At 37.2% G+C, this 13,695-nt stretch overlaps 1 protein-coding gene across 1 annotated transcript in view; it reads right to left on the reverse strand.

Moving 5' to 3' along the window:
- LOC128558433 (DNA polymerase alpha catalytic subunit-like) overlaps positions 1-13,695 on the reverse strand; it is a 53,604-nt gene that overhangs the window by 25,314 nt on the left and 14,595 nt on the right. The window contains exons 15-22 of the mRNA XM_053547582.1: positions 12,597-12,634; positions 11,826-11,948; positions 11,311-11,395; positions 10,800-10,861; positions 8,197-8,292; positions 7,304-7,420; positions 6,390-6,571; positions 676-805 (exon numbers count right to left, since the gene is read on the reverse strand). Of these exons, the coding sequence (XP_053403557.1) occupies positions 676-805; positions 6,390-6,571; positions 7,304-7,420; positions 8,197-8,292; positions 10,800-10,861; positions 11,311-11,395; positions 11,826-11,948; positions 12,597-12,634 (833 nt within the window). The remainder of the gene's footprint in view (positions 1-675; positions 806-6,389; positions 6,572-7,303; positions 7,421-8,196; positions 8,293-10,799; positions 10,862-11,310; positions 11,396-11,825; positions 11,949-12,596; positions 12,635-13,695) is intronic.

Here is a 13,695-nt window from a genome sequence, read left to right on the forward strand (position 1 = left end):
GATACCAAGCGGACACAAAATGGAAGGCTCAAACCTTTGACCTTCAGTTGTGACCTTGACCTTGAGCCAACAAGGCTGACCCATGGGTTCTGAACAACGTCTTGATGAGGTGATCATTTGACCAAAGTTTCATGATCATCCTTCAAGGGGTTTAGGAGATATAGAGCGGACACAAAATGGAAGGCTCAAACCTTTGACCTCGAGTTGTGACCTTGAGCCGACAAGACTGACTCATGGGTTCTGCACATCGTCTTGATGATGTGATCATTTGACTTAAGTTTCATGAAAATCCCTCAAGGGGTTTAGGAGACATGGAGTGGACACGAAAGTGTTACTGACAGGCGGAGACCATTCCTACAACCCCCCCACCATTTGTGGCGGGGGATTAATAAAACTGCCACTCATTCCAATGTTTTAACTTCAGATCCAAACAGGGTTACATTAAAAGCTCTAGGTTAAACTTATTACAAGGTTAAAGCATCAAATTCTCACAGGTTACATTTCAGCTTTCAAGTAACCACAAGGTGAAGCTCATTCCAAGATTTAAGCTTCAAATTCCAGATTAAACTTATTCAAAGGTCCACTCCACTCCAGCAATGAAACTAAATTAATATTAATTACAGTAAATACGACTCAATCTTCTAGATGAAGCATTAAAGAGCACAATGCACATACCATGACATTGCCACAAATCGATGTAATCTGTAAAGCTAGAGGTATAACGTTTAACTCGTACATGATCTTCAATATATGACTGGAGTCCATCAGCGTCATTTCTATCAACTTTAACAGCATCTCAGAATTACTGTAACAGAAAAGCATAAAACGACTCTTACCTAACAACAATTTTGTAATTTTGCACTTTTGGGAAAGACTTATTCTGATCTTGTGTCTGTTTCAATCAACAACATTAAATCCAATTTATCTAAAGAAATTTTCAAACACAGATCTATTAAGTTATGTTCACATGAAAAAAGCTCTCTTAGCAAACAAGAGGACCATGATGGTCCTGAATCGCTCACCTAATCCCACATGACCCAGTTTTGAGTATGACGTCGTTTTTTCTATTATTTGACATAGTGACCTAGTTTTTGAGCTCACAAGGTTCATACAGATCTTGGATACAAGAATTCCATGACTTTTCCATGACACTGCCTGGTTTTCCATGACGCAATCCAAACATACGAAACTCGAAATAAATGCAATGATACACTCATTTTATTGGCATACAAAGACTTTTATTTCAAACTATTTGCAAAATAACACTTCAGTTGTTTTTTTTCCTTTTTCAAGAGTAAAGTTCAAGTTCCAACAGCTGTTTACTCTTTTTATTTCAGCCCTTGTTACATCCTCCTTAGACACAAAGGAGTCTATTCCACTGGCACTTTGTCTTGGACATTGTTCTTGAGTGGGTGGAGGAATACAGTACACATATCAGAAAGACAGTTTCCTCGCGTTTTGTTTCCACAGGTTTGAAAAAAGATTTTAATGTGTCACAAGTTTTTGTCGTTTCATCATGGAGTTCAATGCTTGCAACGTGTTTTCCACCTTTCATGTGCGATTTTATTGCAGTTTCGCCCATATTTGACAGATCGATAAGTTTGTCACAGACGGTGTATAAGGCTTTCCTGTTACCCGTGTGGTGTAACAGTTACTAAGGGTTTACGCTACTAGCTATCAGCAACAACAACAACTGTTCTCTATAATAACTGCTATTTAATATTGTACTAAGTTCTAAGATAATATATACATCAATGCCTTTCTTCATAATTCTCTAACATATGTCTCAGTTATTAACAGAACTTCTATTCTTCAACGTTAATTGCCTCGGCCTTAACCTTACTTATTCATTTTGTGCGTATTGGACATACGCATCTAACCTAACTGAGTACCAGAATGATACTGAAGTTTTGTCTCAAAACTTCTGCTTATGAAAGAAATGATTCGTGACTTGAGTCATGCGGCGTGATCAAAAGACCGGGTGTTTATAATTACCCTGTCATTTATCCAGTTAGTCAGTTGTCAAAACAATTAGTAATTTTGAAACATGCATTGCTGGACAATGCATTAACTGGGCGATATAATGTAACCTGTCATTTAATGCACATGACTAATTTCTAGACCGTAAAGCTAAGTGTGAAAAGGAATGCGAAATATATTCTTAAAGTACATGACTTATTATCGACCGAAAAGCTATCTGAAAAGAATGCCTAAGAAGTATCTGGTATAATGGATTCTTTGAAACCATTATATCACACTCCGACTTGAAAGGCTTTAAGCTTTGTACTGTTCATTCCTTTCCCAGTTAGTATTGTATCGGCAACTTCTTTTCTGACTCATATTTTACTTTTTTTTTTAAGCTATCGTTTTCAAAAGTACAACGTAAATAAACCGGAAACGGTGCAATAGTAAACTTAACGGTCATTTCGTACCCAACCAGATTCGACCCCAATATTGATGTTCGATTACGCATTTAAATCTGGATTTTTCTGTAATAAATTAAAACAGATGTAATCGTTTTATGCACATACAGACTTATTCCAGATCACTTTCCTACTTTCCATGACGATTTTTAAATTTTCCATGACATTTCCATGACAAAATGCAAAATTTCAATTTTCCCTGACTTTTCCAGACAAATCTCGTTTTCCATGACTTTTCCAGACCTGTGCGAACCCTGGCTCATGTGACCCAGTTTTGAACTTGACCTAGATATCATCAAGATAAAAATTCTGACCAATTTTCATGAAGATCCATTGAAAAATATGGCCTCTAGAGAGGTCACAAGGTTTTTCTATTATTTGACCTATTGACCTAGTTTTCGAAGGTACGTGACCCTGTTTTGAACTTGACCTAGATATCAACAAGGTGAACATTCTCACTAATTTTCATGAAGATCTCATGAAAAATATGGCCTCTAGAGAGGTCAAAATATTTTTCCATTTTTATATCTACTGGTCTAGTTTTTGACCGCACGTGACCCAGTTTCGAAACTGACCTAAATATCATCAAGGGGAACATTCAGACCAATTTTCATGAAGATCCATTGAAAAATATGGCCTCTAGAGAGGTCAAAAGATTTTTCTATTATTTGACCTACTGACCTAGTTTTTGACCGCAGTTGACCCAGTTTCAAACTTGACCTAGATATCATCAAGATGAACATTCAGACCAACTTTCATACAGATCCCATGAAAACTATGGCCTATAGAGAGGTCACAAGGTTTTTTTATTATTTGACCTACTGACCTAGTTTTTGAAGGCATGTGACCCAGTTTCAAACTTGACCTAGCTATCATCAAGGTGAACATTCTGACCAATTTTCATGAAGATCCATTCAAGGGTATGGCCTCTAGAGAGGTCACAAGGCTTTTCTATTTTAAGACCTACTGACCTAGTTTTTGATCGCAGTTGACCCAGTTTCAAACTTGACCTATATATCATCAAGATAAACATTCAGACCAATTTTCATACAGATCCCATGAAAAATATGGCCTCTAGAGAGGTCACAAGGTTTTTTCATTATTTGACCTTCTGACCTACTTTTTGATGGCACGTGACCCACTTTCGAATTTGACCTAGATATCATCAAGATGAACATTCTGACCATTTTTTATGAAGATCCATTCACAAATATGGCCTCTAGAGAGGTCACAAGGTTTTTCTATTTTTAGACCTACTGACCTAGTTTTTGACCGCATGTGAACCAAGTTTCGAACTTGACCTAGATATCATCAAGGTGAACATTCTGACCAATTTTCATGAAGATCTTGTGAAATATATGGCCTCTAGAGAGGTCACAAGGTTTTTCTATTTTTAGACCTACTGACCTAGTTTTTGACCGCATGTGACCCAGTTTCGAACTTGATCTAGATATCATCAAGATGAACATTCTGACCAATTTTCATAAAGACCCCATGAAAAATGTGACCTCTAGAGTGGTCACAAGCAAAAGTTTACACACGGACGGACGCACGCAAGGACGACGGACGCTGCGCGATCACAAAAGCTCACCTTGTCACTTTGTGACAGGTGAGCTAAAAAATTATACCAATACATTAAATGACTCATCAACAAAACTGAATTGTTCGTAACAAATGTTTCAAAGCTATCTAACAAGCTAGTTAACCAGGAAAAATTCAAGATCTGGATAAAAATAAACACTGGAAATTTGTCAAATGCACTTGGATAGAAATATACAATTCCCTTAAAAGACAAGCTCATTTATAATTCAGGATTGTACAAAAAGATTATCAAAACCACTCATCATTTCAAACAAGATTACTTTTTAAAACCCTAAATTTTTAGACTGTAAGATATTTACAAAAGAAATCTTTGTTCTCTTTTTCTAAACAAAGCAATTATTAAACAAGTAAAATCTATTAATGTGCAGACTATTCATTGACATGGTTCATACAGACCTTCCTAAAAAAAATTCAAGCAGTTTTCAAGGAGTTTTCAAGTAGTTTTCCTCCATTTTCAAGGACTAAAATGGGCACAATGTCACTGTTGCTGAGACATGAAATAACCAATTTAAATCCAATTTAGGACAAAATTGAACAATGTAACACAAGATTTACCTTCAACGCATCGCGGATAAATTACAGTGTGAAAATTACTTGAAACAGCATAAAACCCATAAAGTACAGTACCGTACCGTACTATCGCAGACTCCGTGGCAGGCCCTTATGGTGGTAACGGCTGGTTTTTTTTTTTTGTCGTTTTTTTAGTTTATTTTGGTCTGTTTATAATGTTTGTCCGTTTTCACTTCACACCCGATGAATTTAAGGACTACTTGCCATCTTTGTATGTTTTTTCCTAAATTCAAGTAGTTTTCAAGTAGTTTCTGACTGTTGCAAAATTCAAGTAGTTTTCAAGGAGTAGGCGTCAAATTCAAGGACTTTTCATGGCCTGTGTGAACCATGTTCAAGACTGGAACTGAACAAGAGCTGTCTCCATAGGATGACACATGCCCCCGATGGCACTTTGAATGAATAGTTATGGCCGATGTCAGAGTTAAGGACCTTTGACCTACGGAGCTAAGTCTTACGCGCGACACGTCATCTTACTGTGGTACACATTCAGGCCAATTTATTTGAAAATCCATCCATCGATGACAAAGATATGGACCGGACAAGCCCATCAATGCACTATCCTTTAAGTGTAAGTGTGACCTTGACCTTTGAGCTACGGACCTGGGTCTTGCGCGCTACAAGTCGTCTCACTGTGGTACACATTTATGCCAAGTTATTTGAAAATCCATCCATCGACGACAAAGATATGGACCGGACACGCCCATCAATGCACTATCCTTTAACGTCAAAGTGTGACCTTGACCTTTGAGCTACAGACCTGGGTCTTGCGCGTGACATGTCAACTTACTGTGGTACACATTCATGCCAAGTTATTTGAAAATCCATCCATCGATGACAAAGATATGGACCGGACACGGCCATCAATGCACTATCCTTTAACGTCTAAGTGTGACCTTGACCTTTGAGCTACAGACCTGGGTCTTGCGCGTGACATGTCAACTTACTGTGGTACACATTCATGCCAAGTTATTTGAAAATCCATCCATCGATGACAAAGATATGGACCGGACACGCCCATCAATGCACTATCCTTTAACGTCTAAGTGTGACCTTGACCTTTGAGCTACGGATCTGGGTCTTGCGCGCGACACGTCGTCTTACCGTGGTACACATTCATGCCAAGTTATTTGAAAATCCATCCATCGATGACAAAGATATGGACTGGACACGCCCATCAATGCACTATCCTTTAAGTCTAAGTGTGACCTTGACCTTTGAGCTATGGACCTGGGTCTTGCGCGCGATAAGTCGTCTCACTGTGGTACACATTTATGCCAAGTTATTTGAAAATCCATCCATCGACGACAAAGATATGGACTGGACACGCCCATCAATGCACTATCCTTTAACGTCTAAGTGTGACCTTGACCTTTGAGCTACAGACCTGGGTCTTGCGCGTGACACGTCAACTTACTGTGGTACACATTCATGCCAAGTTATTTGAAAATCCATCCATCGACGACAAAGATATGGACCGGACACGTCCATCAATGCACTATCCTTTAACGTCTAAGTGTGACCTTGACCTTTGAGCTACGGATCTGGGTTTTGCGCGCGACATGTCGTCTTACTGTGGTACACATTCATGCCAAGTTATTTGAAAATCCATCAATCCAAGACAAAGATATGGACTGGACACGAAAATTGCGGACAGACCAACAGACAGACGGTTCAAAAACTATATGCCTCCCTTCGGGGGCATAAAAAGATCTATGCAACAAGGGGATAAAAAGTCCTGTATTTTAAATTAAGCTAACCCTCCTCCCCCACCCCTCAAGAAATGTGAAGACCAACCTGTACATATTTCTAATGGTGTCAAAATCCAGATCCACTCTAGACTGTTTGAGAATCTGTGAAGTAAGTTCAGTCAAATCAAAACTCCTCAAGCGAACAAGTTCCTTGGCAGAGATTTTGATATCACACACAACCCGCCCACAAGTCGCTGACTTATCAACATATCCTCGACCGGCATGACTCTGTAAAATTGAAAAGTTAATTTTTTTGTGATAAAAACGGTTTTCACATGCTCCTTGTAAATTGTGTTCTATTAAATGGTTTGAAAGTACCAAAGTAAAAGGGGCTCCCATTGCCGAGTGGTTAAGGTCGCCAACTTTGAATCACTTGCCCAGCACCACAGTGGGTTCGAAACCTTGCTGGGGATGTAGAATTCTTTCATGCGATGAAGACATCAGTCTGGCTTATTGAATATCTGTGGTTCTATTCTGATGCTCGCTTGTGCTTGCAAAATTACAAGGATGGGTATGTTGCATCTTCCTAAGCCATCAATAGCTGGTATGTTATCATCTGACTCTAAACCTGTTAAAAGAAAGCTTGGTTATTGTTCTTATTTCTAGGATCTATTTAGGCTGTAATTACTAATGTACTAATGTAATTAAATATCAATAATTTTCGCAAGGGATTTATTTTCGCTGTATCTGTTAAGTGTCCATAGTCATGGAAAGCTATCAGAAGTGTTATTGTTTGTACAAATAGCTCTATAGTCTCACAAGTTTGCCATATATTCTGAATAGTCTACTATGTGAACAAATTCCAATACTGTGAAATCATATGTTCATTTGGATCAAATATTGTAGATTATACAACAAAGAAATGCATGAAAATTAGTTCCCCACAAGTATCAATAATTATAATGAACTTTTAGCCTTGTGAAAATATCTGATTTTACAAAAATATTACATCTGACTTACAGAAAGTTTTGGCATCACAGTTCTCTTAAGGCGTCCTATCTTGGACCAGTGTGGAATCTTGTTGGCATTTATCCTGTGTAACAACACATCCAAATCATAGCCAAATATGTCATGTCCCTGAAATAAATACACAATTCCAGTGTGTCAAAATGCCAATTTGTAAAGCATGTGAGTCTCTATTTACCAAATTATAGCTACTTTTTTAACAGTTTTCAGCTTATTTCCCAAAGGTTTGACAAACTTTAATGCATCTTGATTTTTACCCTATTTTGAGATCTATCAACAAGACCAAATCATTTTGTAGGAGTTGACATAGCTCAGAGTGAAAAAGTGAATGTGTGCAAATGCTGAGGAAACACATGTCCGGAAAAAAGCCAACTTCGGCAAAAAGCCTAGGTAATGTTAGTACTATTTCAGCGGCATCTATTTTCCAACTTACCACTACAACATGTGCATCCATTTTCTGTTTGTTTTGTTTGTTCTGGGTTCGACGCCATTTTTCAACAGTATTTCAGTCATTTAACGGCGGGCAGTCAACCTAGCCAGTGTTCCTGGATTCTGTACCAGTACAAACCTGTTCTACGCAAGTAACTGCCAACTTCCCCCACATGAATCAGAGGTGGAGGACAAATGATTTCAGATACAATATCGTTTATCAAATAGTAACGGAGAACATATGCCCCACCCGAGTATCGAACTATAACACCAGCATCTACATTATAACTTACCACTATAACACCAATATCTACATTATAACTTACCACTATAACACCAATATCTACATTATAACTTACCACTATAACACCAATATCTACATTATAACTTACCACTATATCACCAATATCTATTTTGTAACTTACCACTATAACACCAATATCTATTTTGTAACTTACCACTATAACATCAGCATCTATTTTGTGTATTTTAGCCAGTAGGTAGCCAAGTAAAGCTCTTTCTGTTGGCAGTACTTCTACCTTCATCTTCTTACTCTGAAAACACATCACCAAAAACATTTGTCAAGTTTTACCAGTGAACAGTGGTAATTTTTTTCAATGAAAATGATCAATAAAGAAATATAACAACCCCATCTGCAAGCATTTTTTCCAACAGATCTACGAAACGGCCCTAGGTCTTTACAATTTGGGAAAAAGCTTTAAGAAGCATCCATTTTGAGAACTGTTTAAAACAAGAGCTGTCACTAATGGTGACAAATGCCCCCCCGCAGCACCTTGACCTTTGACCCCAAAGTCAATAGGGGTCGTGTATTCAATAAGTACTATCAGCATGTGAAGTTTGAAGGTCCTGTGTGCAGTGGTTCGCGAGTGAAGTGCCTTCAAGCAAAAAAGTAACATAAGCCCCTGTGACCTTGACCTTTGACCTGGTGACCCCAAAGTCAGTAGGGGTCGTGTACTCAATAAGTACTATCAGCATGTTTAGTTTAAAGGTCCTGGGTGCAGTGGTTCATGAGTAAAGTGCCTTCAAGCAAAAAGTTAACTTTGGCCCCTGTGACCTTGACCTTTGACCTGGTGACCCCAAAGTCAGTAGGGGTCGTGTACTCAATAAGTACTATCAGCATGTGAAGTTTGAAGGTCCTGGGTGCAGTGGTTCGCAAGTAAAGTGCCTTCATGCAAAAAGTTAACATTGGCCCCTGTGACCTTGACCTTCGACCTGGTGACCCCAAATTCAGTAGGGTTCGTGTACTCAATAAGTACTATCAGCATGTGAAGTTTGAAGGTCCTGGGTGCAGTGGTTCACGAGTAAAGTGCCTTCATGCAAAAAGTTAACATTGGCCTCTGTGACTTTGACCTTTGACCTGGTGACCCCAGTCAGTAGGGGTCGTGTACTCAATAAGTACTTTCAGCATGTGAAGTTTGAAGGTCCTGGGTTCAGTGGTTCGCAAGTAAAGTGCCTTCATGCAAAAATTTAATGCTGTGACGAACTAACGAACGGACAGTTGAAAACTAATATGCCTCCCTTCGGGGGCATAAAAACACCCTAAGTATTTTAACAGGGTTGCCAGCACTCTGGGTGAATAAAATTCCCTGACTTTTCCCTGACCAATTCATGTTTTTCACTGACCAAAACCGCCAAACATTTAAATGGCCTCCTAACCTCCCCTATAGCCGTCCAATCCTCCCATTATTTTTTTTCCAAATGTTTTGTATTTATCTTCCAATATATTAAACATAAACATCAAACACAATGATAATAAACATGGTTTTCTTTCTTGTATGACTGTTTTGTGGTCAAGTCAATGAAACATAATTGTGACTATTGGTCAGTGAAACCTAATTATTAAGAGATACATATCAAAAGCATCTTTGCAAGACATGTAACTATCAAAAATCTAACATCTTTTAAGGTACACTTTCCTCATAGTAAAAACAATAAAGTATGGTTAATAACAAGACCATTGGAACCCTGCTAGTATTAGCAAAATATCATTCTCAAAAATCCAAGATCTGTTATTATACAGTTTCCTAGAGGCAAAAACAATAAAACACCATGACTAATAGCAAGACCATTGGAATTGTATTGACAAAGCATCACTCTCAAAATCCAAGATCTCTTTATATACAGTGTCCTAGTCACTGTGGCAAAAACAATAAAGCATCATGACTAACACTGTAGTAGCAAGACTATTGGAATCCTATTGGCAAAACATCTCTCTCAAAACCCAAGATCTCTCAATAGTTTCCTAGTGGCATAACAATAAAGCACTGATAATAACAAGGTTAGTTTGTCATGCTAGTAGGGAAGTGCCTGAAATAGTAACTTGTTTATAATACATGCCATCAACAATGTACTTAGATGTGTATGTTATGATATTATTTAACAAACAGAAAACACCTGGAGTACCTACAACAAAAAAAGTGTATTAGAATAATGTTAGTTGTAGGCTCTCTTCATGTGTCACTTTCCTACAAAATAACAAAAAAATGTTAGTTAACTCTGGAGGCAAGGGTTGCAAAGCCTTTCAGTCTTCAAGCAAAATCAGTGTTTAAAGAAAAATGGGGGATTTAAACATATTAAATGCATAATACAGTATTACATCATTAAACTTTGTTTTTAATTACTTAAATTTAATGCTTGAAGACTGCCATAGCCATAAAAGTTTAAAATGATTAACTTCTTCGAGCTTTGAAATCATTTTTCCCTGACTTTTCCCTGACTTTCCAGGATTTGCATTTTTCACTGACCAAATTTTAAAATTCCCTGACAATTCCCTGACCCTGAAAAAGAAACCAATTTCCCTGACTTTTCAAGACTGCTGGCAACCCTGAAATAGGTTCAGTTTCACAAGTACATTTCTGCTAAATTTTTGGAAACTTTAACGTATTATTTGCCACTGCCTGCCCTAATTATGCCGGAATAAAAACCCAACTAGTTTCTTATGGCATATGAATAGCACCGTCTGCAAATGTATTACACAAGCATGTCCATTTCAAACACATTCAGAAATCTTTAAAGCAAAAGTGTTAATATATAAACATACCTCTCTCTGTACTTTGTCCTTGAAATCCCACGGAAATATACAATCATTAGGCTTACTGATAACTGAAACATAGTCATAATGTAACTGATTTAGTAACTGCTGTCTTTAGTACTAGTTATTGCATGCAGATTTTTAAACTTTTTTCGAGCATTGTCCGAGCAATGTTACCACGAATCAACTTTTCTATTTTGTGTAAGGAGTCGGCTGTTGAAATCCATCAACACGAATTACTGGTTCTTGGGGTAGTTTCTGCACACCTAAAGGCAGGAGACAAGCAAAAAATCACAGGACCATGCCGCGGATGGAACTAGCTCCAGTTGACAAGATACACCACCATATTGTTACAACTGCCAACCAGTTGAACATTTTAGCATGAATCAATGCTGACACATTAACCACCTTCCACAAAATTTCTTGCAGCGTATGTGGCACAAGAAGAAATGCTCTACACAAGAACATGTTGCAAAATACACTACTCAAAGGGAAAGTTATGTCAATGTATAATACCCACCACAGAAATGTTGCTGGAATGCTGGTTCTGGGGCAGGTTTATCCATATGGAAAGAATTGTGAATCAGACATGATACTGCTACAATCTGAGGAAATAGAAAGGTACAATACGCAATATTAACCATTTTCTTTTCTTACAGGTTCAGCATGTCTGTGTAACCGAGATCTAAAACCAAATCAATTCTAAGAAACGGCAATTTTTGAGTTACTTTAGAATTAAAAATGTATGTGATTCTTCTAAAACCCAAAACAGGCATTTTATTTATACTAGTTTTGGAGCTTGTTTATAATGTTATAAAATCAGACAGTACCAAAAGCAGATCACAAGCATATCATTACGCAACAACAAAACATTTTCTGCCAAACCTTGCCTAGAACCTTTAGCCCGCTGGTGGCAAGTGATACTGCATTAGCAAACAGTTCAGACAAAGATCAGCCTGCACATCCGTTCAAATAATAAATGGTATTGCCCAACCAGTCCATTATAGAAATTTAGTAGGGTAAGGGTTAAAATACCTCATTCTGATGTGTTTTATTGTTGGGCAATGTCCTCATGTTCATTGTCATGATTGTGAGAGGTGGAGGCGTGAGGTTCTGTTCTGTGCACACTGTAACACTGTCTGGGCCAGACACGCATACCTGAAATTAAGTGTTTCTCTAAAAAAAGTCAAGATAAAATCTGATCAACGTTTACTTTAAATGGCAGAAAGGGTCTCGAGATCGGAAAAAAAATTATTGTATTCTTTTTTTTTTCTTGTTGGGCTTAACATTGTACCAACACAATTATAGGTTATATGGCAACTTTACAGCTTTGATGGTGGAGGAATACCCCTGGTGCTCCTCCATGCATTATTTCACCATGAGCGACACCTGGGTAGAACCACCGACCTTTTGTAGGCCAGCTTCCTCACACAAAATTCAACGTTCTGAGTGAGGCTTGAACCCAAATCGATGAGGGGCTAGTGATTTGATGTCAGCAACCTTAACCACTTGGCCAAGAGACCCTATCTATGGAAATGAATATACTGTAAATAAACTTGGCCAATGCCCACTGTTACAACAGCGTGTAGATTTTTCTACACATTATAATTTAGCAATCATTAGTCTTACAACTTGAACTTAAATCTCAAAAGGAATAAAATCAATGCGCATATGTTTGTTTCATCCTCAATTTGGCGATGGAATAACAGATTTTAAGGTTAAAGTAGCAGAGAGAAAATTTTCAATCTACAAATGGCTTAGACAAAGCAGGAGTCTCTATTGCTGAGGGAAAGAATTACGACATACCTCAAGTTTACACCAACTGACTGGAGGATTTGTTATCTCTGTAAATAGGGTAAACAGTTTTTATAATGAAAAGTAAAATTTCAACCTTTTTTTGTTTTTTTTGCTTCATAAAACCTTACACAGAAAAAAAATGCTTTGAATTAAATGTGTTCAAAATCAAAACACATTTCATAATTCTTTGTTTTCTAATCATTTTTATTTAGTATTAACTAGTGTGAAAATGAAAAATTCATTACTTAGAAACACTTATCAGTCTTTATGAAACATGTGCATAATACTGCATCTTCCACTTAAACTAAACAATATTATGAGACCTCAAAAGACAGGTCTGTTTTCAAAACATGTTGGCATCTTTAATTCGAACTTTTTGTTTGTTCCTTAGGCCAACATTTTTTTATTTTCTGGTTTACGGGAGATTTTTAAAAAAATTAGGGTCGCAGGGGACAAATAAAAATAAAAATAAAAGTCCCAATTTTGAGCAGTCGACCAAATAAATAAAAATAAAACATGCAAAAGGATACAATTTTTTTATTTTTTGTAAACCACAGAAAACAAGAAACGCGGCAATGCCACGAAACCAGGTTTTCAACACTTTTCAACACTTTTCATAAGAATAAACAAGAGTGCCAGAACAATATACGCCCGTCACAGCAAATTTCTTTACTCTAGCACCTGTATTTGCAGATGTAAGTTTAATTTTGTGGTTGTTTAGTAATCCTTGTAATTCTTATGATTCTAAGTCCACAAAAAAACTCCTTACCAGGTAGAGATACCTTAAAATACACATTAAATTAGAAAGTAACAACTATGTTGTACCACAGAAAAGTGGTCTTGGTTTTTCCCTACGGTCAATTATAAAAAAGTTACAATATAAGTTATTTATAGTAACAACTAAGGGAAGTTAATCTTTAAAGAAAAAAAAAAAAAAAAAAAAAAAAAAAAAATTGTAAGTCCACACAGAAATCCTTACCAGGTAGAGATTGGTCAAAATACACCTCAAAATTGGATGTTACATGCATGTTGTACTACAGAAAAGTGGTCTCGATTTTTCACTACGTCTAGTAATGAAAAAGTTACAATATAAGCTATTTATAGTAAC

The sequence above is a fragment of the Mercenaria mercenaria genome, chromosome 7 (assembly GCF_021730395.1).
Source record: "Mercenaria mercenaria strain notata chromosome 7, MADL_Memer_1, whole genome shotgun sequence".
NCBI classification, from domain to species: domain Eukaryota; kingdom Metazoa; phylum Mollusca; class Bivalvia; order Venerida; family Veneridae; genus Mercenaria; species Mercenaria mercenaria.